Raw genomic sequence first — 26049 nt, 5'->3', positions numbered from 1 at the left:
TTATACTGAAAGATCAGATATGAACTATGTTGTCTCTGAACGTGTCACTCATACTGTACGTTCAGTATCAACATTTTTGCAACTTTCCAGATTCATTAATTAACTAGGGCTGTAGTCTGCTGGTCGATTAGTCGATCGATATGCTCTCGTGTGACTAAATTCTCATTGGTTGAATAATCTCCGTGTTATTTTCATAAGGAGAAAAGTGCTACATCAACAGCTTTCCAGGATTAATACATAATTTAAAAGGGATGGACTAACAAATTACCTGTGAAAACAACGGGGGTGTATTCAAAACACCCCCGTTGTTTTCACAACTTTGAACTCGCCCAACCTAACGGAGTCTGGCAGTAAATGTACAGTACAGACTACAGTGTGTCAGTTAATAAATGCTAAAAAGTCACGTCTGTTGTTTCCCCAAAGCGCTGGAAAAGTAAAGGGGGTTAGCACCAAAGTTAGCAACAACTTGGGTTAGCATAACCTGAAGATGCTAAACAGAGAAATGTGTTTACTGTGCACTCTGTCCTGTTACATCGCCATTATGTACGATTTCAAGATTTTCTTTGGTTGACTACAGCCCTATAATTAACAACATTTTCTCATTATGTTGAGACAAAAGATTCATTCACGATGTTTCCTGTAAAACATATTCGCTGTTTAGTCGTATATAAACATCATTTCTAGGATACAGGATTGGTTACTGATATCAAAACAGTATATATTTCTTAATTCTATATATATCTTAATTTGGCAAATTCATGTTTTTCTATAAACACCTTTTTGTTTTCCTTTAATTAAAGAATCCAAAGTTCTTAAATGTTTAATGTTGTCTAAACACAATCAGTTACAACAACACCGTCTAAAATGTCCAAAGCATGTCTTGTTTCTGGAAACTATCTCATTAAGAAAACGTGATTATAAATCACTGACCAGACGTTCAGTACTGGTAGTTGACTTAAACCACCAGGATAAATGACAATAAAGACATTTTATAGAGGCGACTGGAAACAAATCCACCTCATCAGACTGTTCACTTGACCTGCTGCCACACCAGTGACACCACTGAGAGATTTCTATTGGATAATAATAGTAATGTTTTCCATTTTTTCTTTTAACTGGTGATAAACCTCCAGCGAGGCACAATAAGCTTTAATTCTGCAAATATTACGATCCACTGTGAGGAGGGTGAAAGGTCAAAGGTGAGAGATTTACACACCACCTCTTCCGCCTCCTAAAACGTCCTAATAAAAGGAGTCGGATCAATAAAAACAACAAAACCAAAAAGGCTCAACACACACACACACACACAAAGGAGAGCTAATTGAGTATCAGCTTTTAAAGTGTGTCATAAAACTTGTTTATAGATGTATTATTGATCAGTTTTTGCCTGTATCTTATTTTCTTTTAACGTACCACAAACTACCAGACGCCATCACAATAACCCTGTAACACTATAAACTATATACTGTACCTACAAATTACATATATTTATCTTTTAGGTTACAAAATGTATAACAACATGTCTACATATCATCCATATATGGAGCTATTTCCCTATCTTTATTCAAGAGCGTGGTTTATCAATTTGAGAGCATAATTATTGATTTCACGTCCAAATTTTGTAATTTGTCCCTCAAAACCCTGCCCTCGCACTCAAATATATATATAATAATTGGATTTTTTGTGCAACAACTCTGTCAAATTCCCCCAACCAATAGAAGGCCAGGTTTAATGTCGACCAATGAAATGATCCCTGCCTCCTTACGAGCTTGTTCGCTTTACTTCTTAGAGCGTCCCGTACGGGCGGGGACTCTTTAACCGGGTTCATCCACTCCCGCCCTCCAGAGCTTTATAAAATGTACTTCCCTTGCTTTCTTTACGACTTTTGGAATAAAAAGACGGTTCATTTATACACCAGCACCCGTGATTTTTACTATAGTAGCCGCATAGCGCAGTGCCCGCCTGTTGGTGTGCTGGAGGAGAAAACGATGTCATCTTCATCATAAACGTTTCTATGGTTACGCCCGTGCGAGGAGGCGAGACGGTCGCTTGAACTTCATTTTTTTATATGCGAAATTAAAGTGATAAGCGTCACAAGGACCCACAGTTGTAGTTTTACTTCCTTTTGGGACCCACAGTTGTAGTTTCCTCAGGCCGGTTAGCAGCTCCTCCATCCGGACTGCTGCTAGCGCGAAGCCACTGACACAGTTAGCTTAGCAACAAAATTTGAACATGAATCAATAAATTATGCTCTCAAATTGATATACCACGCTCTTGAACAAAGATAGGGAAAAAGCTCCATATCCATAACTGTTAAATATATACTTGAGCAGGCTGTATATACTGTTCATAACCACCTACTGTATGTATATAAAGTTATAAAGTTTACTTATCACCTTTTTTTACCTGTTCAGTATTTATTTCAGCGCTCCTGACACTCTTATACACCTTTTGCACTATTTGTATCCTGCTCACAGTTTACAGAAACGGTTTCACCTGTATACAGACATTATATATTGTTGTATATGTATAGATCTATTTTTTCATCCACTTCTCTTTGTTCAGCTTGTTGTCCTCTCTGAAGACTAAACCAGAGTCAAATTCCTTATATGAGTAAACATACTTAGCCAATAAAGAATTGCTTTAAATTTTTTAAAAAGATAAGTTTGATTCCTGTCAAATCTCTACTCGCTCGCTCATTAACAGTCGCTGCAGATAAGAGCTGAATGTGTGGAGACTGATAGATCCTGTTGACATTCAGGTTTGACTGAGTGTGTAAATTAAACTTTGACTGAAAGATTTTCTATCAGATCTCATCAGCTGGAAGCCTCCCTGCAGCTTTAACTTCCTGTTTCAGAATGTTTTATGGCTGATGAGCATTGACTCGGAGCCATCAGTCATCTGAGGGCTCTGCGGAGGAACATCCAGCCCGAATATCTCCTTCAGCCGTCTGACTGACCCAAATACTGTCTGGATAAAACTTATTCTAAAGGACCAGTCAACCAAATAACATAAAAACAGATCTTCTTGCCTTTTTGCAGAAACATTTAGTTTTATAAGTTTATTTGTCCACCACAAATAAGTCTAATAATCTTCACTGTATTGAGGTGGAGGCAAACATCTCAAGGTCTGTTTCCATCCATATGTTTTATTTGAATTTTCAATTTGCACATGAAAAGAAAACCTAAGTGGAAATGCATGAAATAATTTGAAATAATCTTGAAATGTTGCAAAAATGATGCTGTATTGATAAAAGTAAAGTGCAACAAAGTGTAATGGAAACAGACTTATCAAATAAATGATGACATAGCCTACATGAAGCATGTGATCTGTACATCCACTTACACTTCTGAAGAGATGAAAAATAGCGGCCCGGATATCCAAATACCTACACTCAATACTGGAGGTAACGCCTCCTGCGTGACACATAAACTGAGCACCAGCTGCTGCTGTTCTGCTAACGTGCTGCTGCACATAACGCCAGAGGTGGAAGAAGAACTCAGATACTTTACTACAGTAAAAGTACATAAGTATTATGAGCTTGATGTAGTTAAAGTATTGCAGTAAAAGTACATAAGTATTATGAGCTTGATGTAGTTTAAGTATTGCAGTAAAAGTACATAAGTATTATGAGCTTGATGTAGTTAAAGTATTGCAGTAAAAGTAGTGGTTTGGTCCCTCTGACTGATATATTATTATATATGACATCATTAGATTATTAATAGTGAAGCATCAGTGTTAGAGCAGCATGTTAGTGTTGTAGCTGCTGGAGGTGGAGCTAGTTTCAACTACTTTATATACAGTTAGCTAGTTTAGTCCAGTGGTTCCCAACCTAGGGGTCGGGGCCCCTCCAAAGGGTCAGCAGATAAATCTGAGGGGTCGTGAGATGATTAATGGGAGAGGAAAGAAGAAAAAACAAAGTTCTGATACACAAATCTGTTCTCAGTTTTTGGACTTTTTCTCTAATCTTTGATTTTTGCTGAAATATTGGATCATTTGAACATTTATTGAAATGAAAGCATGTTAGAAGTTTAGAGGGAAAAATCACTATTTGGTGCAGCTGTTAACAACTCATAGACATGTGAAATGTGACCCCGACTACACACTGCTTTTTGTAAGATGTCAAAAGACAAAAAGGTTGGAAACCACTGGTTTCATCTTTAACAATGTGTTGTATTTTAAAAGCTTGTTATATTATCCATTGTGTCAAATCAAATAAAGCTGTTAAATAAATTAGTGGAGTAGAAAGTACAATATTTCCCTCTGAAATGTAGTGGAGTGGAAGTATAAAGTAGCATCACATGGAAATACTCAAGTAAAGTACAAGTACCTCAAAATTATACTTAAGTATAATTAACAGAACTTGAGTAAATGTACTTAATTATTTTCCACCTCCTGTGTAGACATGGTGTTAATCTGAATAATAAACTTGTAAACATCACAAGTTTTAAACACAGTCCTCACCCAGTGAGATCTTCTCTCCGGAGTCGGCGGGCAACAGGAAGACGAGGAGCGCGAGGGTGGAGATGAGGACGCAGGGGATGAGGAGGTTGAGTCCGTAATAGAGCGTCCTCCTCCTCATCACCACGGTGAAGGTCACGTCAGGGTACGGCTCCTTACAGCAGTCGTAGAAACGCTCGTTCCTCCGTCCAGGAACCTCTGACACACACAGAGGGATGGACACAGACAGGCAGTAATAGTAAACTGAATATCTTTGGGTTATGGATTAGTTTGGTCACCTGGGTGTTTGGGAACATTTTCCACCATTTTCTGACATTTTATAGACCAAACAATTAATAGATGATGAAAATAATGATTAGTTGCAGCCTTGCAAGGTGATCACAGGCTGCAAAAAAACAACAAAACATATTCCATCTTACTGTGTAGACCTGCTGCTGAAACGCAGGATCAATACACAAGAACAAACAACAGAATAAAAAAGTAGACGTGAGCTTTGATTCGACAACAGAACGGTGAACTCAAAGAGATCTGCAGGTTTGATAGAAGATCAGACGACGTATTTAGAGATTTAAAAAGCCAGCAGCAGAGTTTTAAAATCAATTCTGTAACAGATTAGAAGCAGCGCAGAGATCAGAGAAGTTGATTGATGTGTTCAGCTTTCTCGGTCTTTTAATAAGATTCAAGCAGCAGTGAATGAATGAATGAATGATCTGCAGCTCTCTGAGAGCTTTTTATCTGACGAAGAACCCATTACAGAAAAAAAAACCCTACAAGAGATGAAGGCAAAAACATTTTTTATCAAGATTTAATCAAACTCCTGCAAATTAAAAACAGAAGATAAATTGAGACTCTGGGTGACAGTGGCTTCAAATGTGCAGAAACAACTGGAATCTTTTGTTATTTCACCGATGTGTTGCATAGAAAACTGATAGAAAACTGATGAAGATGTAAAACATACGACATGTAAGTCATTTCCTTCCCAGTTAAACACAGAAGAACATTCGCTCCCAGTCACATTCGACTGCTCGACCTGCAGGAATGAGGCCGTTTTAACCTCAAATGGTTTTAGAAATGTAATTTATTCCTCCACAGGAGAGGTATTTAAACATTTCACAGAGAATCAAATCCTCCCCCGCCGCCGCCGCTGCTGCAGGGAGGCGTGAAGCCGCCTGCCAAACAGGACTGACGTTAATGAGGCCCGCTCAGGTTTTTATTACTGGAATAATAATCGGTTGCCATATTGTCTGCGCCGGTGATAGATTAATAATTTTAAAAAAAAATCCAAACATGACGAATTCAAATAAGCACACACATGATGACGGGATAATAACCACAAGCTTTCATTTTCTTTCCTCATTTCTACCGATTCTGACTCCCATCTATCTGTATTCCTCCTGGACCTCTCACCTCACCGGAGAAGACAACTATAATAAGTTAAATCTATATGTATTTTTTTTAAAAAAGTCTCTCCCCCTAACTACTGCAATGTTTTTACATCCCACAGTAGAGGTGTGAAGTATACGGAGCTGTTTTATATTCCCATTTCAATTTTCAATATTACTTAAAGTCCTTCTCCACTCAGATACGTGTTGTTCCCTCAGCTGGATGTTGTTCTCGTCTCTGTTTGTTTTCTCACGTTCGTCTGCTGTGTTTACGTTAAGTTTGGAGCCAATCATGGTCCAGTATGCAAAGCACAAACACTGAGAAAATGAACTTTACAGTGAAGGAGGAGACAATGAAAAGTATTTACTTATTTATAGATGATGGATTTATTGATGAGGGAGAAGAAGTAGATGTGAGTTTGAAGGAGGTCATTTAACTTTTTGAAATTATTAATCAACTTTTACTTTAAACCATGTTTGGAGGGGATCCGTTATGTGATCGATTGATGAAGATGATGCTCCTATGTGTTGTTAGATGAGTATCATCTCATCTTTATTGCTATAACAGAGCTCTTTTTTTAAGTTGTGTTCATTGTTACTGTTGTTTTTTTAATTCTCTGATGTTGCTTTTATCCATTTTTTAAATTTTTTTTTATTGATGCCTGTAAAGCAATTATCTGTAAATAAAAACACATTTCATTTTGTTTTCCTATCAGTGGAGATGATGCTTTTGGTTCTGTGTAATTATAATAATGTTCATCCAGTTATTCAGCCAATAATATTCAGCAAAGTTGAAGTTTGACCCTGAAACTAATCCAAATAAAACACCCACACACTGACCTTTTTGTCTCACTGCCCTAATGACCGCATAGAGAAACGTGTTCGATCAGTCAGACTCGGACTGGTACTCTGTGTTTTTTGGCCGCAGTGAGCCTTCCTCCCTCAGCTACACTTTCCATTTTTCTGGCTGTTTTACTGATTAATTACTGGAGGAAGTGGAGAGGTGACAGATAAAAACTCCCCGGTTCTATTTCCTCCCTCTGTGCGAGCCTGCAGCATGCCTGGCTGCGTTTCATTTGCCTATACATTGCTACATTGCTCAGTACATTGGTTTTAATCTCCGGTAGGTGTCGGAGGGAAGGGGGGGTGGAGGGCTAAATGGAAAACATGCTGCTGGGATTTTCAATTAAGTTGACTCTGAACGGCCCATTGGCTGAACAGCGTCTCTGGAGGAAACTGGCTTTCATTCTCTGCTATCTTTCTTTCCATTTCATACTCGCTTTCATCAGCGGCTACAGACAGAAGAACTTCAGCTCCCCTGAGACCGAAGACCATCCTGCCTTCATCATTAGTCTCCAGCAGCAGCTCTGTGGTGCAGCAGCGGCGGGTCCGTCCTCTGTACTGGACCTTTGATCTGCAGGCTGCTGGGGACCAGCAGATGCTGAAGCACAGTCACATGGAGATCCACAAAGCCAATTATGTCCTGCAGAGATGTTGTTGTTGTTTAAAGGATTAGAAACATCTTGGGAAATAAACTTTCTTTGCTTTCTTTCCAAGAGTGAGATGAAAAAACTGGCATCAATCTCATGTGTGCAGCCAGATTTCATCCAAATTTAATGGAAATTTTAACCAAATTTCAAGAATATCAGCAAAAAACAATGTAAAAAATAGTGTTCACCCAAATTATTTTGCAGTCCGGGTCATTAAACTACTGCAGAAGAAGAGGGAACAACAAGATGACGTAATAAAAAAGAGCACCAGTCAAACCTCAAAACAACGTAAATATGACATTTCTGTTTGTTTCATGTATTAATTGGAGGAACGTTAAAGTCTCCTCATCGCTCCACACGGATATGATGTTTTTATTTGCCGCTACTTGTCTTCTGGTTCTCTTCAGCGGAGCAGAAACGTTAAGTGGACGTTAACAGTAAGTCATATGTTTCATCTATGTCATGATTTACTCACTAAATCTGTCTCCGTTTCATTTTGCATGTGTGCATTTTCCACCTCCAACATTTTTCAACTATTTGTCAGGATTTTTAAAAGTTTCCATAATTTTTTTCATGCGCAAATTGAAAATGTGAATAAAAACAGGTGGATGGAAACACACCTGCTGTTAAACGAGTCCTCCGCTGATTGATCGTTGTGCTACTTTAACATTGTCAGACTCATGATGGACAGTAAGAAAAAAATCGATGCAGCAGAACAAGAGACACACACATTCTTCTTCTGTGTCAATACCTGGCACCTACGTTACCCACAATGCAACTCGACTTGATTCACTACAGCTGTCTCAATTCAGGAGTGGCATCCTTCAAAGGCTGTATTTGAAGACCGAGGCCGTTCCTCTTCCAAGGCTTCTTCAAAGGCGGCCTTCTTTTCCTGAATCTGGAGGATCCGACAGATGGATCCTTCACAGCCCAACGTATCCCAGAATGCATTTCGTAACAAGTGGCAGCAGCAACGGTGGAGATTTTCAGCCAGGCTAAGCTGTTTCTTCACTGTTAGAAGTTTTAATATATTTTCAGGCAAGAAAGTAATAATTTAGATTCACAATATGTGGTCAGTTTATCCAAATAACACCTGTTTTTGCAGATGTGAGGAGCCGCTGACCAGGTGAGACCAGCCGGTCATCTCAGCTGATAGCAGCCTAGCGACTCCTGAGACGATCAGCTGGTCAACATGTCGTCGTCCCGGGTGAGAAACTATACTATTACTAACTTTACGGCTGGCTCTGATGTCTCCGCAGCATTTTGATCTATGATATAATACATTTTGGAAGATAAATGTTGGTCTCACAGATGAATTTTAACACTTGTAGCCACATTAGTTTGTCTGAATGTAAAGTGAAGCTTCATGTTTTTACTGGACAGAACAACAGCGCTGCCTCTGGAGCTCCATACGTACAGATACATCACATTTACATAAATATAAATCAGTCTGTATTAAATTCCCTTTTATTTTTATTAAGCTACATAACAGTTTGGATTTTAATTATAGCTACATTAAGACTTCAGATTATTTTGTCACAGTTCAGTCAGAGGAGAGCAGACAGGCTCTTCTCTTATTGAATGAATTAATTAAAATAAAATAATCTTTAAATACATTGTTTATTTCATCTACAGTGGTCAAGGTTGCTAGGCGACGGGAGCAGCGCTTCGTGATGCGAGGGTAAAGGTGGGAACAGCTGGTGACGCAAACTGTCTCATTTAACAACCGCGTCCTTCGAAGGATGACGGTGAATCATCGGTACGTGACAGCAGAGACTCGTCATCAGCTCACATCTGCATCACTCTGATGTTTGAAAATGCTGCAAAGTCACAGAAAACTTTTGGTTTGTTTCTGAGATCTAGAAGCAACGTTTTTGGATTGACGACCGAAGATTTCACCCTGTTTCTCTCACGATCGTCTTGACTTTTATCTCAGACAGTGTAAAAGAAGCCTGAAGATGATTCTGTCCTGCAGGCTGATGAGAGCTGGATGGCTGAAAACAATTTGTCTTTTTTATCTGTTGTAAATAAAATGACTTCATGTCATTGAGTGTGACCTTCTTCTGTCATCACTAGTTAACATAATACTGATAAGTTTTATTTTGATATTGATTCAACTTGATTAAAGATGCACAAGACAAAAACAATGACTTATAGATCTCCAGAGCTTCTGATGAGTCTTCTGCACAAACAGTGCACATGCAGCAGATGTGTGCGTATCACTTTATTAAAGCTCTATTTAAACATTAAACTGTGTGGCATCTGCTCAGGAGAAACCGGAGGGCCGCAGGCCTCCCAGTGTTTGTTCCATAATAAAATCAGCGCAGTAAAAGGAATGAGACCTGAAGTTTGATGATATAAATGTCATTCATTGGTCACGCTATGTTGCGTGATTTGGCATTTGTGAGCAGTCCGGTAGTATAAACATGGCTGGCAGGCAGCGGCGGCAGCAGTGCTCCAATCAGCCTTCAGGTTCACTGAGCTGCACGCAGCAGCAGCAGCAGCAGCGGCGGCGGCAGCGGCAGTCTGCTCGCCCTGCAGGCCCGCCGCGCTCTGCAGCAGCAGGAGGAGGATTTAATTACCAGCAGATTAATGCTGGATTGGAGCGCTGATATGAAACCCTCCACTCCGCAGCAGCCAAACAGGTTCAGCAGCTTCTCAGCTGCACGCCGCTCCGAGGTTTTAACGGCCGAGTCCACAGGCCAACAGCTGGAACGTTTAAATATAGTCGCTGTCGGGGAGAAAAACTCCTAAATGTAAACTTTTCAGAAACTAATTAAAACAATTTGTTTATTTTGCCAGGAACCTGCTGCATGATCAGTCAGGCATCTAACCGTGAAATAAGTTTCTCAACATTTCTTCCCTTCTTTCCTCTCTGTAGCGCCTTTCACACGGGACAAAAAACCCACCAACACCCACCAACATCTGGCTTCTGTCTTCAGTGGGAAAGCGTACAATCAGCGTTCATTCCCGGGTCAAACGACTCCGCAGTAGTCAGGAATATTTATCAGATCCAGCTCCGATCGGAAGTGATGGAAACACTCAGGTGGACGATGCGTTGAAGTTCCAGACGTTGGCGCATAAACAGCCAGGAACATTATGTAGTGTTTTTTGACAGTCTATGGGAACAACGTGCAACGGCCATTTTATTCTTTGTATGCAACACAAGGCGACAGAGCTTCTCCTGATTTGAGGGGAAGAGGAAATAAGGAGACAAGTTACTTGCAGAGTTTGATAGAGAGACTGAAGTAAAAACCTCTGTGCTGCTTTCTTCTATTTACTGACTCTGTTTTCCGGCGTGTTTGTGACGTCGAACGTGACATACCAGACAAAAAAACAGAAGTGCTGTGTCTCAAATCACGTACTTCTGTACTTACACTTAACATTTTGAGCGCATAAGTGCGTTCACACTGAGAAGTATGGAAAAATGCAGTGCACTGTGAATACCCGGATGGTGCACTCAAAACAGTCAAAAAGTTGAGTGTGGAACTATGGACACTTCTCGCCCTCAACGGTCGCCATCTTGGCTACGTAGCGGAAGGGGAGGGACCAATTTTCAAACTGGAAAATACGGCTGAGGACGTTGTAACTACGGTGAACATCGCCACATTATACAAATGTAAGTTATACATGTGTTTTTAGCACTAAGCACCACTATACTGTTGTCGGATATAAGCCATCAGTATGTTTTTTGGGTTAATTTAGCAGTCTGTAATGATTTAGTAGCGCGAACGATAACATGAATGCTAACGCTAGCTAATGCTAATTTGCGATCGTCATTTCCGGTAAGTGCACAACGGCTGTGTTTGATTTGAGACGACACTACTCTGTCGAAATTCACGCACTACGCCAGTAAGTACAAGTACAAGTATGTGATTTGAGACACAGCTAAAATCAAACTCGTCTACTGGTAAAGGGAAAAGATTTAAATCACCTTTTTTAGCGAGTTTACCAGCCTTTAAAAAACCCCACATATTTACGCTAATTTTGTTGTAAAAAAGGTAAAAGATTTTCTTGGGAGTTTTCACTTCTCTTCTTGGTGCCCAGTAGATTAGATTAAATGTCCTGCTGGTTATCGATTAATTAGACCAAGTGGATTTCCTCCTCTTCCTTCATTTTTCATTCTTGTTCATGTCCCCGGTGAAGCCAGGCTTATCTGTCCAGCCCTGATTACAGAAACAGTCTCAAATAAGCCCTCATTAAATTAATGAAGTCATTATGGACGTGTGTGTGTGTGTGTGTGTGTGTGTGTGTGTGTGTGTGTGTATGTGGTGTCAAACCATGAGATCACTCGATAATCAGGCAGGTTGTGGGAGATTTTTAAAACTGAAGTATTTTAGTAAGAATTTAGATTAGTTTGAAATACTGAAACGTCCACATACATTTGGCCGTGTAACGTACAGTACGTTATACTTTATAGTTAATCCACTTCCAGCTCCTGTTTTTAACCAAGGATATTAGTGTTAAATGTAATATACAGGAAGTTAATTCAGGGATTTTATAACCTTGGAACATGATCAAGTGTGAAACGAATAAAAGTGGAATCAACAACATTTATTTTACAGAAATGCTCATACAAACAGGTTTCTTCTTAAGAGGCATGTATGATTGATTTGTGGCACTCATCAATTTCCTTTGAATTTTCTCTGAGGTACAACCAAAACATATGAGTTCAGAGCTGTCGTACGAGTCATGAACAGAGGAGAGACACTTGTTTGATTTAGAACCATAATGTCTGAATCTGAATGAATTTGGAGTTTAAATACGTTGCAGAAATAAACAAATAAAATATATTTAAGCATTCTTGTGAATGAAACGCGCCCACAAACAGAGCGGTTCCGTCGCCTTATATTTTATTCTTACATTTTAGGGGCGTTTATTATGCTAATGATGAAGTCTCTCCTCCTCGTGAACAGGTGAACTTCATCAGGCTCAAAAACTAGAGATTTAGGAAAAGTTCAGGCAGTTAAGAGTGTTTGTTGGATCTGACGATCAAAGAGTTTTAGGAGAAGAATATGAAAATGTTCTTGCATGAGGCCCAGTGGTTCTAAAAGATTAAAAGAAACAAAACTTATGTCCTTTTTTAAAAAAGATGCTGCAACACACCGGGGTGACCCCCCCCCCAAAACTTTTAAATAAAAAACAAGGTTTTCAGCCTCATGTTTCGTCTTTAAAGGGGACGTATCATGCATATTTCCAGGTCTATATTTATATTCTGGGGCTCTACTGGAATATATTTGTGTGATTTATAGTTAAAAAACTCCTCATTTATCTTCTACTGGTCCTTTATGCAGCCCCTCAGTTCAGCCTCTGTCTGAAACAGGCCGTTTTAGCTCCTGTGTCTTTAAGGCCCCGCCTCCTGATGAGCCCACTCTGTTCTGATTGGTCAGTTTCAGGAAGCTTTCTCCGGCTCCGGAGGCTACGTAAACAGACAGTAGTAGTTTCTTTACTTGAAATGGGAACTTCTCAGATACATCCGTACATGTTGGACCTGAATCAGATCCAGAATATGAGAGTGGACGACATGAACAACCCATGAAGCAACAAAGACTACAGAACAGACGGCCGTTTGTCAGCATGTGTGAACAATCTGATGTCATCACGAGTTTGCAAAGTTAGAAGGTAACTTTACCAACGAAGTGTTCAGAGCAGGTTGACGCCCTTTTCCTTTGACCATATTTAACATCCGACATCATAACAGTATAAAAATAACAGAAAATCACAAAAAAGCACAATATGTCCCCTTTAAGAGAATGCCGATGTCCTCTTACCCACGAGGTCCCACTCTCCGTTGGCGATGTATCCGGTGATATCAGCCTCAATCATCTGCAGGTCCAGAGACCAGCCGCCGTACGTCCACGAGCCGAACTTCAGGTCGCAGCGCTGCACGTCGAACGGAAACCAGCGGACGTCGATGTAACAGGTGCTCTTAAATATCCCTGAATATAAAATAAAGATTCAGACATATGATGTAAAAGACAGTTTTGTGATTAGAAATGAAAAAACAAATGAATGCAAGCTGTAAGGAGGAGATTAAGAGATGAAAAGATGAAGATTAAAGTTCTGAGGGGGGGGAAACATGCATAAAAAGATCAAAACAAGGTAAATAAAATGAAAATACTTTTGGTGTTTTCTCTCAGTCTCTGATCAATATCAAATCAAAACTTACAAAAAATGATAATCAGAAAAAGTAAAGAGCTTCACACAATGTGGACAAAATAAAGAAAAACAGCCATTAGGAATGAATGAAAAAGATAAAACGCCAAAAGTTGAAAGAAAATAAATTACAGACGACAGAGAAAAAGATGATTCGGTTGGCAGAAACGACTCCGAACAAAGAATGCAGAAAGAAGAAAAGTAAGTGAATGGATTTGTGCAGACAAAGGACGAGCTGCAGATTTTACAGATACCACGAGACAAACTCTACTCTGAAAAGTTCATAACATATGTTTTTTTCTTTTCACAGGTCAACAAGAAAATGTGTCTGGTCTCCTCGTGAGAAACCATCATTCTGCTCCGGAGGACTGAGTTTTTACGTTTCTATTAACTCTGTGTGAATCTGCTGGGAAATCCAATCTGTTCCCAGACACGCGAGCAACTGCTCCCTCCCGAAAAAAAAAAGATGAAAGTTTAATGATCCCTGAGGGAGAAATCAGGACACTTCTGTAGCAGAGAGTATCAGGATACAACAAAGAAGAAATTAACTTTGGATAAAAATGAAATATCAGGGATGAAGGTGACTGAGATTTTTAGTATGAAGTGGGAAGAAAAATGTAGATTAAAGTTCTATGAGAAGCAGGAAGTGACTGACTGCAAATGTACATAATGTATCCTGGCAGTAATATGTACAAGAATAATGAAAGTATCTGTATAGTATATTCCACATAGGCTTATAAAAGATCAATAAAATGTGAAAGAACATTGAACGTCCAGATAATCGGTGATGCAAATCAACCAGCTCAGTCAACTCTGGGTTTTCCAGCTATGAGCACATTTATGTGAAAGAGACGGGCTGTTAATTATGAGCGACATCATCAGAACCGTGAATGAAGTACTTCAAACTTCTGTTTTAGGAACAGAAAAAGTCATATTCAACCAATGAAATGTACACAAGCCTGTAATCATACAACAGAATAAGAAGATACACATAATAAAAGTTGACTAAGGCTTAAAATACATGTTGAATTATAATATATGACTTCAGTATGGAGTGAGTATGTTTTCCTGTGTAGTTGGATGATGAAGAAAGTGTTCAGATTGTTTCTGCTACTGAAGCAAAGAGTGGGAAACTAGTTAATAACTGATGAGGTCGATCTGACCCAAATGTTGTATTTATAATCATGGGAGCTAATTAACAGCGTGTGGATTATTTGTCTAATAAAAGACAAGTTTTCATTTTTATTTCCAGTTATTATCACACAGTTGTCTCATGTTATTCTGAGATTTGCACAATTAAAATGCAGCTAAAATCATCATTATTATGCGATTAGTGTCGTAAACAATCTCTCCGTTTGTTAGAAGCTCTGTTTTAAAACCAGAGTGGAAACAGAAAGTCTGGAACAATAAAATGTTTCTACTGATCTATACAAATATATATAAACTTAGGACTTTTGTCCATGTCGGGATCCTGTAGGAATGATCTGATTGGTCAGTGGTCGGGGTGTTGACAGATTCCGGAGCAGGTTAGCTGTTCAGTATATGTTGCCATGGTGATGAACCCTGGTAACCTCGAATCTGGCTTCGTAGTACGGGTCTCTGGAGAGTCATGCCAGCATGCATCGATGGCATTTTGACAACTGTAGCAACTGATTTAAGCTGAAAATGTCAGATCAATGAGCACCCACTTTTATTACCAGCACCTTTATAAATGACATCAGTGTCACGGCCAAACCAACATACGTCCTTACAAGCCACCTGACGGCTTCTTGTGCTTGATCTAAACAGTCCACGTGAGGGAGAAATGAAGAGAAGAAGACAGGGATGAACAAACGAACAAAAGAATGAGCTCCAGCCTTGATGAATCTTATGATAAATTATCTTGTTATCTTAGGAAATCAGCCTTTGTTTTCTCGAGATAAATTAACTCGTGATCTCAAGATAACGGCATTAAAAAAATAATTGCAAGCGCTGCCGTTTTTGGCTCCTGGAGTTTTCAAAAGCCTGTTTTATAATCACCCACATGGACGGTTGATTTGAGAACGAGTTTCACAATTAAAGTCCCCTAATGTGAGATGAAAACCCTGTTTTTGCAGTCAGTTAGCTGTGAGATAGTTATGAATACGACTTCTTATCAATTTGTCGTGTGTGTGGCTGGACAACTGCTTTACAAATAAAATTGAGCTGATTAGACTGTGTGATTGTGTAAAAAGAGGAGAGGAGGAGTTGACTGTGTATCTGATTTGATCTCTAATGTCTTCATCAGTAACATTTTGAGACAGTCGCCACGTCAGATCAGGTGATCATGATGCTTTTTATGAAGATTTTAAGTTTCTGTAAATATTTCTCTACACTGTATTATAGTCTGCCGTCCCTGCACTGGGTTCAGATCGTCCACCTACACACGAGTTACTGTTTGTCATTTCATCTCTTTGATATCAGCCTCTCTGTTCACTTGTTCACTCTCCTGCATCCGTATCAGAGCTGAATGTTTCCTGCTGCTGCTGCTTCACATTAAAGGCGTTCAGCTGGTGAAACGAGATAGGTCGTGATGTCAGTCACCCAAAAATGACCTATAGTTACGTTTGAGTGACAGATGCCATCTAGCAGCTGTAGTAATTATGGAGCAGTGGTGCAGTTCAGATGATGTATGTAATGTATATGTCGACATTCATATGAACCCAACAGAAGACTTTGCTACAGGAGAACGCTGTTTTTAACCCCGAGTCAGGACAGTTTTTATGATTGATATTTTATGATACCCTTAACACCATGTTTATTATTGTAGCCATGACGATGAAGGTCACCTGGAGCATAAGTGAGACTCCAAAATAAATTCAGCATCAGCCACTCTTCATCCCTCCCGTCCTGTTTCCTAAGCCTACACTCTTTAAACTACAGATGCCTGGATACAACAAACAAAGTTTTAGTATTTATAATGTTGTGTTTGGAGGTCGTATTTACTTTTTTTTCACATATCTATTACCATGAGGAGATAACAGTTATGCTAGCAGCTAAGCTAATTTAGCAAAGTGGTTTTATTAAGGCATATCGCAAACAACTGTTTATCTTTGTTTCAGCTCTTTCTCTGTCCCGCTCTCTTTGTGCAAATGAACACCATCTTTTTTAACCAGTACTATTTGGGATTCAGTCTGGCTGGTTAGTGGCTGCAGGGTCATCCATCACGCCACTTTATAATCTCCACTAGATGGCGGCGGGGCAGAGTTACAGACTGTACTTTGACGACACCAGGCACCGGAATAACAACAGAAGGGCTGCAGGCAGCAAAGTATGGCTGAGAGTCAGTGATACCACTTCATATCAGATATTCATTTAACCATTAGTAAATGTCTAAAATCTTAAATAATTAATCCACCTTTAAAGGACCAGTGTGTAGGATTTAGTGGCATCTAGTGGTGAGGTTGCAGATTACAACCAACTGAATACCCCACCCTCCCCTGCCAAGCGTGTAGGAGAACCTACGGTGGCCACGAAACTTGCAAAAAACACGAAAGCCCCTCTCTAGAGCCAGTGTTTGGTTTGTCCGTTCTGGGCTACTGTAGAAACATGGCGGCCTCCATGGACGAGGACCTGCTCCCTATGTAGATATAAAGGGCTCATTCTAAGGTAACAAAAACACAATGATTCTCATTTTCAGGTGATTATACACTAATTAAAACATACTCATGAATATTATGTTAAATTTCTGCCAAGTCTGCTAGATGCCACTAAATTCTACCGACCCACACCACAAAGTGATCCTTTAAACCCAAACCATGATCTTTCCCTAAACCTAACCAGACCTTAAACATCATAAAACATCATTATTTTCAAACAGTGACGTGTAACATTTTTGGAAAGTAAACAGATGATGTCATCCTGCTGATTACTGCCGATAGAGGCGCCAGATTAGAAAACACTCTTATGTTTCGTTCTGGAGTCACAAGGTCAAACTGTATTTGGTCGTTTAATTTGGAGGACTTGTTGGGTGGCTTTTCTTGTGAAACATAAAATCAAGACAAGTCAGATTCAGGAATTATTGAGCTAATATCATGTAGTCTGATTCTGGCATGAAGCTCTTTTCTTTCTATATTTAAACTCTGTATTGTTTCATCCTTTAACTCAACAACAACAAAACTGTTCAAACTCCAAAGCAGAGATGTTTTACTGGTTTAATTTTTTAATTTTTCCCTCTATGTGCTTTCCTGCTTTCGTTCTATCTTAAATCTAAGAGTTCCTGCTTCAGTGAACCAGTGTCGCAGCAGAGTAATCAATAAAGTTTCATCTTTTCATCAGTTCAGGCTCAGTCTTTGGCTCTGGGACACTTCTGCAGGACTTTTGGCTGCTGCAGGGGTCAAACTCAACAACACCACCAACAACACACTAATCAATGTCAGCTTTCAGTAGTAATAGAGCTGTTACGACTTTTATTGGTTATTGATTTCTGCTCAACTGATGAGTTTCCCTCCTGCTCCTAAAATACGGTTTGGTTCTAAATTACTGTTCAGTCTTTCAGATTTATGATGTTTTCTTGCAAATCCCAAAATATCCTCTATCTTCTAAATATTTACTCTCCAAAAGTTGGCCTCGATTTTTCCAAAATGTCCATACTTTGCAAAAAATCTCTGCACCTCACAAGAGTGCTCACTTACCAAAATAATTGTCAGTTTCCTAAAATTTACTGACTCACCCAAAATCCAAATAAAATGTAAAAAAAAAAAAAAAAGTTTTAAAAAACCCCGAAACACAATAATAACACCAACAACAGCCCTGAACTCTTAATGTAAAACAGTCTCATTTCCCTCAGCGGCCTGGTTGAAAGTCATGATGAGTCTCAGGTCGTCAATCAGGACCATAACTCCTCTTGACCTCCTCCTGTTGACCCTGTGACCTCATATTGACTCCCCGCGCCTCCTCCCTGAGACCTCCATAAAACTACATGTCTCTCAGGGTTTAATGGAGTCGATCACCAAAAATCCCACCGGGGAAGCGTGCACTCTTTATTCTGACAACAATAAATTAATGTCCGTCTGTCTATAACTTCCACTGAGAGGGCGTTTCAGTCATTTTAATTATAATTCTATAGATTAACCTAATTTTAAAATTCTCTGGTTTTATCAGCTGTAAATGTTAACCACTTCTTTCCAGACAGTAAAATCAGATAGATTTTGACAGGAATATAAGACATTTTGGGGGTTTGTTTGAAACTTTTGAGGGTCTTAAAGAGAGAAAGGGAAGGGCTATTTAGTAGCAGGAAGTAGGAGGGGCTTGTTTAGCAGTGGGAGGGGCCTGTGAGTGTGTGTTACCTGGTGGCAGGTACTGGCAGTAGCCGGTGGAGTTGACCAGGATGTTTGTGTGAAAGGAAGCATCAAACCTTTCATCGGCACTGTGAAGAGAGAGAAAGATTAACAGTCAGTGTCCGTTAGAGGCACATAAGGTCAGAGAGTTGACTAAATCATTTCATTTCATCAAAGCTACAGCTGAACACACACACACCACTGTACTTCTGTACTTGTGAGGACCCTCACTGACAAAATTTATTTCCGAGCCCCCTGCCGTAACCTTCACCTGAACCTAATTCTAACCTCAAACCAAGTCTTAAACAAGTCTTACAAGAATGTCTTCACTTTACAAATGTTCATACTTCTCTTATTGTCCTCAATTTTCCAAACGTATCCTCTCTTACCAATAGTGAGAAACATCTGAACAACAGTAGAGCAGACAGCCGGCTGACCAAATCACTCATTTATGATCCCAACACCATCTGACAAAATCAACATAAATGCAGATTCATGACAAAAACCGTATCATCAGCTATATAAACATGTAAGATTAATGATCAGAGAAAGTTTGAGACGACAGAAAGTTGTTATTTTGACGGACAGCTACAGACAGAGCTGGTTACTCCGTTGAGCTCTAATGCAGCCGAACTCACAATATAGTTGTTCTCATTTACATATTTTTCTGTTTCTGTTGTCAGACAACAGAACATGCATGAAATAGTTATTTAAATCACTACCATAAACTTTACTTAACTAGCAGTCATTCTCAAGCTGCTGCACTGACGTCATCTGACAAAATCGACATTAATCCAGGTTAATGACAACAGCTCTGCTGTGTATTCAGCTATACTGACATTTAAAATTAGGTTTGAGGCGACATAAAGCCTTTGAGAAAAATGCTGATTAGTACGACGGCCGCTAGATGCTCCAACTGACTCTCATTCAAAAAGCTTCAACTTCTCTCTAGAAATACTGAGTCAATCGTTTTCATGAGTCATTCTGGTCTCAGTCTCTTCATTCAGGCCTCTAATAAGTGTGCTGGTGGTCATTTTGGAATTTATTGTAATTTAAAATGGTCTTTAGCTTCTTAAATGAAGTACTGCCTTCTTTTTTAATCCTTTGTGTCTTTCTTATCCGAACATGTTACCTGTCTAACACGAGACAGTAGACACAGTGATTTAAAAACACCTCTTTCCTCTTACATCTTCATCTGAATCATCCACGATGTGTCCGAGAGCTGTGATTCAACTCCGAAGTCGTTTTTGAACACTTTCACTTTGTGCTGTATTGTGCAGGTGTTCGTGTTTTTTTGTCCATGTCATTCAGCAGACATTCAGGGAATCACGTCATCAGTCAAACAGAAACCTTTTCATCTTTAGAATTGCAGCTTTTCAAAGAAAAAGGGATGTTAAGTGCAGCTTTGGCATTTTCAAACGTGGTGATTTTGAGACTCTTTTATTTCATAACCTTTGATTCTAAATGACTTTGACCTTCTGAGGATTTATATGTGGAACTCGACTTCGATCTGTAAAGTTCTTTGTCCCTCACAAGCCAGAGTTTGTGTTGTTGTGTTGGATTAAATTATGTTGCACAAATGTTCAATAATTCATCCACCTGCTGCGATATATTAGGAATTTATCTCCATCAAAATGTGGCTTTGACATCTGCATCTTGTGACTTTTATTCAGGTCTTTTGGGGGGAAATAACGTTTCATTACTAATAATAATTGACCTTTTCACAGTTTACTTTAGTCTTTTGTCCTTTTTTAAATTGATTTTGGTGGATTTTTAGTTAAGTATGTGCCTTTTTGAAGGAATATAATCCACACCTTTCATGCACCTCATGTGGACACAGTACAGTCAATAAAAGCAAAAGAGGTGCTGAAGGAAACATCTTGTGGTAGGAAGCAAGAATACTGACAAAAACCAGATCAGTGCAGTGATAGTCCGATCCAAATTCTTTGTCCTTTTGAGTCAGATGATGAAGTTGAAACAGGAAGACATCGATCCCAGTGTGCTAAAATCAGGACCAGCTGGTTGGTAAAACAATAGGAATACAATTTCAAGCGGTATTATCAGAGCCAAGAAAGAAGCATCATAAGAAAATCAACCAGCGTGTCGGCATTCCAGCACCAAGAGGTGAAGAAACAGACGGAGCGTCCACGTCCTCCAGAATCGGCCAGAATGTGAACCACAGATGGACATAGCAAGCTGTGACATCACCCGTTGGTCCCTGCTACAAGCTGATCAGCATGTTTCCTTCAGCACCTCTTTTGCTTTTACTGACTGTACTGAATCCACATGAGGTGTGGAGACCATCATGTGCCTCATCATGTATTCCTTCAAAAAGGCACATACTGGGATTTTAAATCTTTTAGGAGCTATCCCAATTGGATCACACACTTTATTGAAGATTTCATGACTTTACCCTATTTTATCAACCTATTTATTCCATGACTGATTGTTTTCATTCCAGCCTGGTCGCCAGAATAAAACGTTGGCAGTTTATATTTCTGCAAACCACAGAAATGTTGGATATCTACGTTTCAACACATGTAATATGTAGCATATTAACATTTCAACCAAGTGGTCTTTGTTCCTAAAGCTAACCAGACCTTAACCACAGTGTTGTCACACCATAAAACATCATTATTCAACAGATAGAAATGTTAATATGCTACGTTTGTAGAAATGTTGATATGATACATATTACACGTGTTGAAACGTATATATATTCAACGTTTCTGTGGTTTGCAGAAACGTTCAACGCCGACGTTTCCTTCTGGCGACTGGGTTGTTCATTCTTCTCTTATCCCCTTAGTAAACCAAGGGTTAAGAGTAATCAACCAGTCTCTGTGAAAAGAAAATATTTTATTGTTTTCTTGCTTCTACTATGAGGAAATGTAAACCCAGGCCCAGATTTTAATTGTTCAGATTACCCCTTGTGATTTCAAAGCTAGATCTTGGTTTGGTATTATTCACCCAAATGTCAGAGGTTTACTTGCTAAATTGGATCTAGTTAAAAATCTGGGCATCTCATCTGATACTCATATTCTTGTTTTGTCTGAAACCAGGCTAAACAAATCTATCACAAAGACATCGCAATTTAGGGTTACAATGTTTTTCATTGTGAGCATCCCAGAAAAGATGGTGGCGTTACCATTTACATAAGGAACAAATGTCATGCTAGCATCCCTACATCAGTATGTATCTATGTGAACTTCTTGCCTTGAAACTGGAACTTCTTACAAGCCATTTTATCACTGTTGAAGGTTGTGTACAAGCAGTGCAGCTTTATCATCTTTGAGTAAACATCTATCAACCTTAGATTTTAATGAGGTTCTCTTTGCTGGAGATTTTAACTGGGACTGGTTGTCTTCTGTCTCTGACATCTATCCATGAGTCATTTGCAACTAAATAATTGCTCAACTTGTCCGAACCTTAAATGCCCAGAGAAATCCTCTTTTCTTGATTTATTTTTTAACAAATACTCCTCATAAATATTCTGATATTGGTATTTTTGCAAATGATTTAAGCAACCATTGTGTGCTACAGTCAGAAAAGCTAAGCTCCAAAAATCAAGACCACAAATTGTTCTTAATCAAGACTTTTAAGCATTTCTGTGAGCGAGCTTTTCTTCATGATTTGTGGGACTTTGATTGGAACAAAATCTTTCTCATTTATGACGTAGAACTGGTTTGGAACTACTTTCATGATGCTTTTATTAGTTTTATAAATTAACATGTTCCTGTCTGCAAAACATTCCCTGGTTTTCCTCGGAGCTGTCCAGACTAAAAGAAGGGGATGTTCTCTGGGTTGATTGGCTGATTTTTAGACAGCTCTGAAACTGCTTTACTTCTCTCATCAAAAAGGCTAAATCTGAGTTCTACCTTTCTAAAACTACTAGAAACTGAAATGATCCTAAGAAATTTTGGAAAGTAATAAAATCTTCATTTGGGAGTGTAACCAGGAATTAGTTGCCAGTCTGAAATGTAAATAATGTAATAACTGATAAATCAGCCATTTTTAACTGCTTTAATGAACATTTCATTTCTTCAGGTTCTTTATTTGAGTCTTCACACCCTGATCCAAAACAGCCAAATGAGCAGAGGGTTCACTTTTCCCCACCCCCAATTAATTCTATGGTTAACCGTTGATACCGATGTTACTCCTCTTAATGTAGTATAGTACTGTATAGTGGTCCATGGAGCCTTAAAGCAACTGGATCCTAATAAACGTGCAGGTTCTAATGAGCTTGATCCTTACTTTCTAAAGTTAGCTGTTGACTTTATAGCAGAATCTCTGACTTTTAATCTCACCCTTTCCAATAATGACATTCCTGATATATGGAAATCTGCCCACGTTCTCCCTTCGCTGATCTCTCAGTCGGTAATAACTACAAGCCAATCTCTAAATTAAGTCCTTAAAAAGCTTGTTAGTGAACAACTTAAAGGTTTTTTTTAGACACAACTGGTGTTGTATCTCAGCATCAGTCAGGCTTTAGAAAACAGCACAGCGTGATAACTGCTGCAATTTAAGTGGTGAATGACAATATTGGAATGCAAAAAATACTGTGCAGCTCTTTTTATTGATTTGTCCAAGGCGTCTGACACAGTTGACCATGTCACCTTGGACAATAGACTCAGATAAACAGTACTGGCTTATCTGTGCAAGCTGTAAGCTGGTTTTCAAATAACTTGTCAGCTAGAACTCATTGCGTCCAGTTTGCTGGATTTTCCTTTTTCTTCCTCTCTGTATCAAAAGGTGTACCCCAGGGTTCCATATTAGGACCACTTCTGTTCTACAGATATGTAAATAATTTTTGTGATAATTTATCAAATGCTGCTTTCCATTTTCATGCAGATGATAGTTATCTATTGCTCATCCCCTTCAAACCCTTGAATTCCTGCAGTCTGCCTTTGATGTGGTTCAATCCTATATGACTCAATTTAAGTTGGTGTTAAATGCAGACAAATCCAAAATCATGCTATTTTCAAATGGCAAAGACTTATCATCTAAGCTCTCAAGTGCTAAAGAGGTTGACATTGAAATGGTCTCAACATATAAGTATTTAGGTATCATTATTGATCAGAACTTGTCATTCAGATCACACACTGAAAACCTAACTGAAACTGAGATTAAGTTTATTCTTTTGGAATAAATCATGTTTCTCCCTCCAGACAAGGAAAAGCCTGATTTTGGCAACTTTTTTACCTTTATCGGATTACAGCAATGTGCTCTTTATGAATGAATCTGACCAGTGCCTAAAGAAGTTGGATACTGTATCCAACCATTGTGCTTTATGTTTTATCACTGGTTGTGGCCATTTTGTACACCACTGTACTCTTTTATATAAAAATCTCTCCTTGGACTGGTTCCTACTTATCTGTGTACATCTCATGATATTCTACAGATGTTTGTTCTCCAAGGCAAGCTTTCAAATACGCAGCCCCTTCCTCCTAGAACAATGTACAGAAGGACCTGAAACTGTCAGAGCTGATTACTATTGGGGAATTTTAAAGGATCAAGAAAAAAGTACTCTTAGTATGTAAATGTAAAATTTTTCTTAAGTTTTTCGAAAATCGTACCTGTTTATGCATCTTATCTGTATTTTGTCCATAATCTTGTTTTACATATGAACTGGATATTGTGTTCACAAGTTTGTAGTGTGTGACAGTTGTATTTGTCTGTTTATGTTGTTTGTATTTATGTTGTTTATGTTTTTAACAATGTTTATGCTGCTCTTTTGCCAGATATGTCGATATTAGACTTTTACCTGGTTAAATAAAGGATTAAATATGTTAAGATAAGATAAGAGCTTTATATACATGGCTATGGTCTGGACAGAAAAAGATATTTTATCACATTCGCAGCGTATTATCTTAACTTTTTTTTGTGTGTGTGCAGGAACTGGAGTTAGTTGCCGGAAGAGTTTGTTAGCTGTTGAAAGTAGAAAACTCAGTAAGTAAAACTATAGTAAGTTTGCTGTAAAAGTCAATATGGTGCCCAATAATAACTCAAAGTCAGACTCCGAAGCTGTTCATTGGGCCCCTCTCATTAAAAACAGCCAGGTCAATATTCCCTCCGACAGCTAGCTCCCCCCCTACCAGGATCAAACTCTGCTCCTGAACGCTGCTCAGTTAATGAGCTGAAACGCTCGTCGCCTCCCACAGCCAGCAGCTCCTGATGTGTGTGTTAACAGTGAGGTATTAATCCTGACAGGGAGAGCACCTATCTTTAGCGCTGATAACAGGCGGGAATTAGCTGAATTAGCTTGTTTACTGAATCAGAACCGAGGTATGAAAATAAACCTCGAACAGTGAGTCGTCTCACCGTGAAATAAAACATCCTAAATCCACCAGAAGACAAACTGATCAGTGTTTCTCTGTGTTCAGACATTTTACATTTAAAGGACGGGTTCACAATTTTCCGACTGTGTCTTAAAACAACAGTCAGGAGCCGAACTGAACAGTGAAACATGTTTTTCTTGCTGTAATCATTCCTCCTGTTCATACTGACCATTAGAAGATCCCTTCATAATGGACTTACAATGGAAGTGATGGGGGACAAAATCCACAGTCCTCCTTCTGTGCAAAAATATATTTAAAAGTTTATCTGAAGCTAATATGAAGCTTCAGCATCCAAATGAGTCAAATCAAGTAGATATCTTTCAACGTTACAGTCTTTTTAGTGCCAAAGTCCCTCTTTTTGTTACTATACTTCCACCACAGTTCAACAGGGAAACACTGTCTGAGGAAACACAAAGAGGGAATTTGATGCTAAAAAGACTGTAAATGTGTCAGATATCCACTTGATATGACTAACTCAGACTGCTGAAGCCTCATATAAGCTTAACATCAACTTTTAAATGACTGTGTGGACACACTGTGGATTTTGGCCTCCATCACTTCCATTGAAAGCACATTTGAAGGATCTTTTAATATCCAGTATGTTCATATGGACACCTGACTGCTGTTTTAAGACACACTTAAAAAATCGTGAACTTGTCCTTTAAAGAAGAAAACCCAGCATTTGAGAATTGTAGTTTCTCTGAACCTCAGCTTGAGACTGAAGAAAACTTTACAGGCATGAATATTCAATGAATTACGGCAAAACAAGTGACTTCAAATAATAATGGTTATCGGTGGCATTTTCAGATTATCATATATAATAATAATTACATCATCTGTTTTCCACTTCAGCACGTGTTTCTAGTTATATGTGTATTAAGTAGTATGAAGCCTTCTGTGTCTCCAGGGAGAGCTGTGTGAAATCTGA

At 38.9% G+C, this 26049-nt stretch overlaps 1 protein-coding gene and 1 long non-coding RNA gene across 5 annotated transcripts in view; one reads left to right on the top strand and one right to left on the bottom strand.

The window, feature by feature from the left end:
* Positions 1-26049, bottom strand: part of LOC121897632 (neuronal acetylcholine receptor subunit alpha-7) — a 55245-nt gene that overhangs the window by 5273 nt on the left and 23923 nt on the right. For both annotated transcript variants that reach the window (XM_042412268.1, XM_042412269.1), the window contains 3 exons: positions 18796-18875; positions 13105-13272; positions 4465-4659 (listed from right to left, as the gene is read on the bottom strand). In XM_042412268.1, the coding sequence (XP_042268202.1) occupies positions 4465-4659; positions 13105-13272; positions 18796-18875 (443 nt within the window). The remainder of the gene's footprint in view (positions 1-4464; positions 4660-13104; positions 13273-18795; positions 18876-26049) is intronic.
* On the top strand, positions 7569-9389 carry LOC121897633. Of its 3 annotated transcripts, XR_006096261.1 has the most exons (4): positions 7569-7770; positions 8146-8346; positions 8439-8540; positions 8969-9389. It is a non-coding gene; the product is annotated as an uncharacterized LOC121897633 (long non-coding RNA). The 3 variants fall into 3 exon arrangements; XR_006096262.1 differs by lacking the exon at positions 7569-7770 and having other exon boundaries at positions 7953-8309; XR_006096260.1 differs by lacking the exon at positions 7569-7770 and having other exon boundaries at positions 7953-8346.

Source organism: Thunnus maccoyii, chromosome 5 (genome assembly GCF_910596095.1).
Source record: "Thunnus maccoyii chromosome 5, fThuMac1.1, whole genome shotgun sequence".
In the NCBI taxonomy this organism is placed as follows: domain Eukaryota; kingdom Metazoa; phylum Chordata; class Actinopteri; order Scombriformes; family Scombridae; genus Thunnus; species Thunnus maccoyii.
This window is presented reverse-complemented; position numbering and strand designations above follow the sequence as displayed.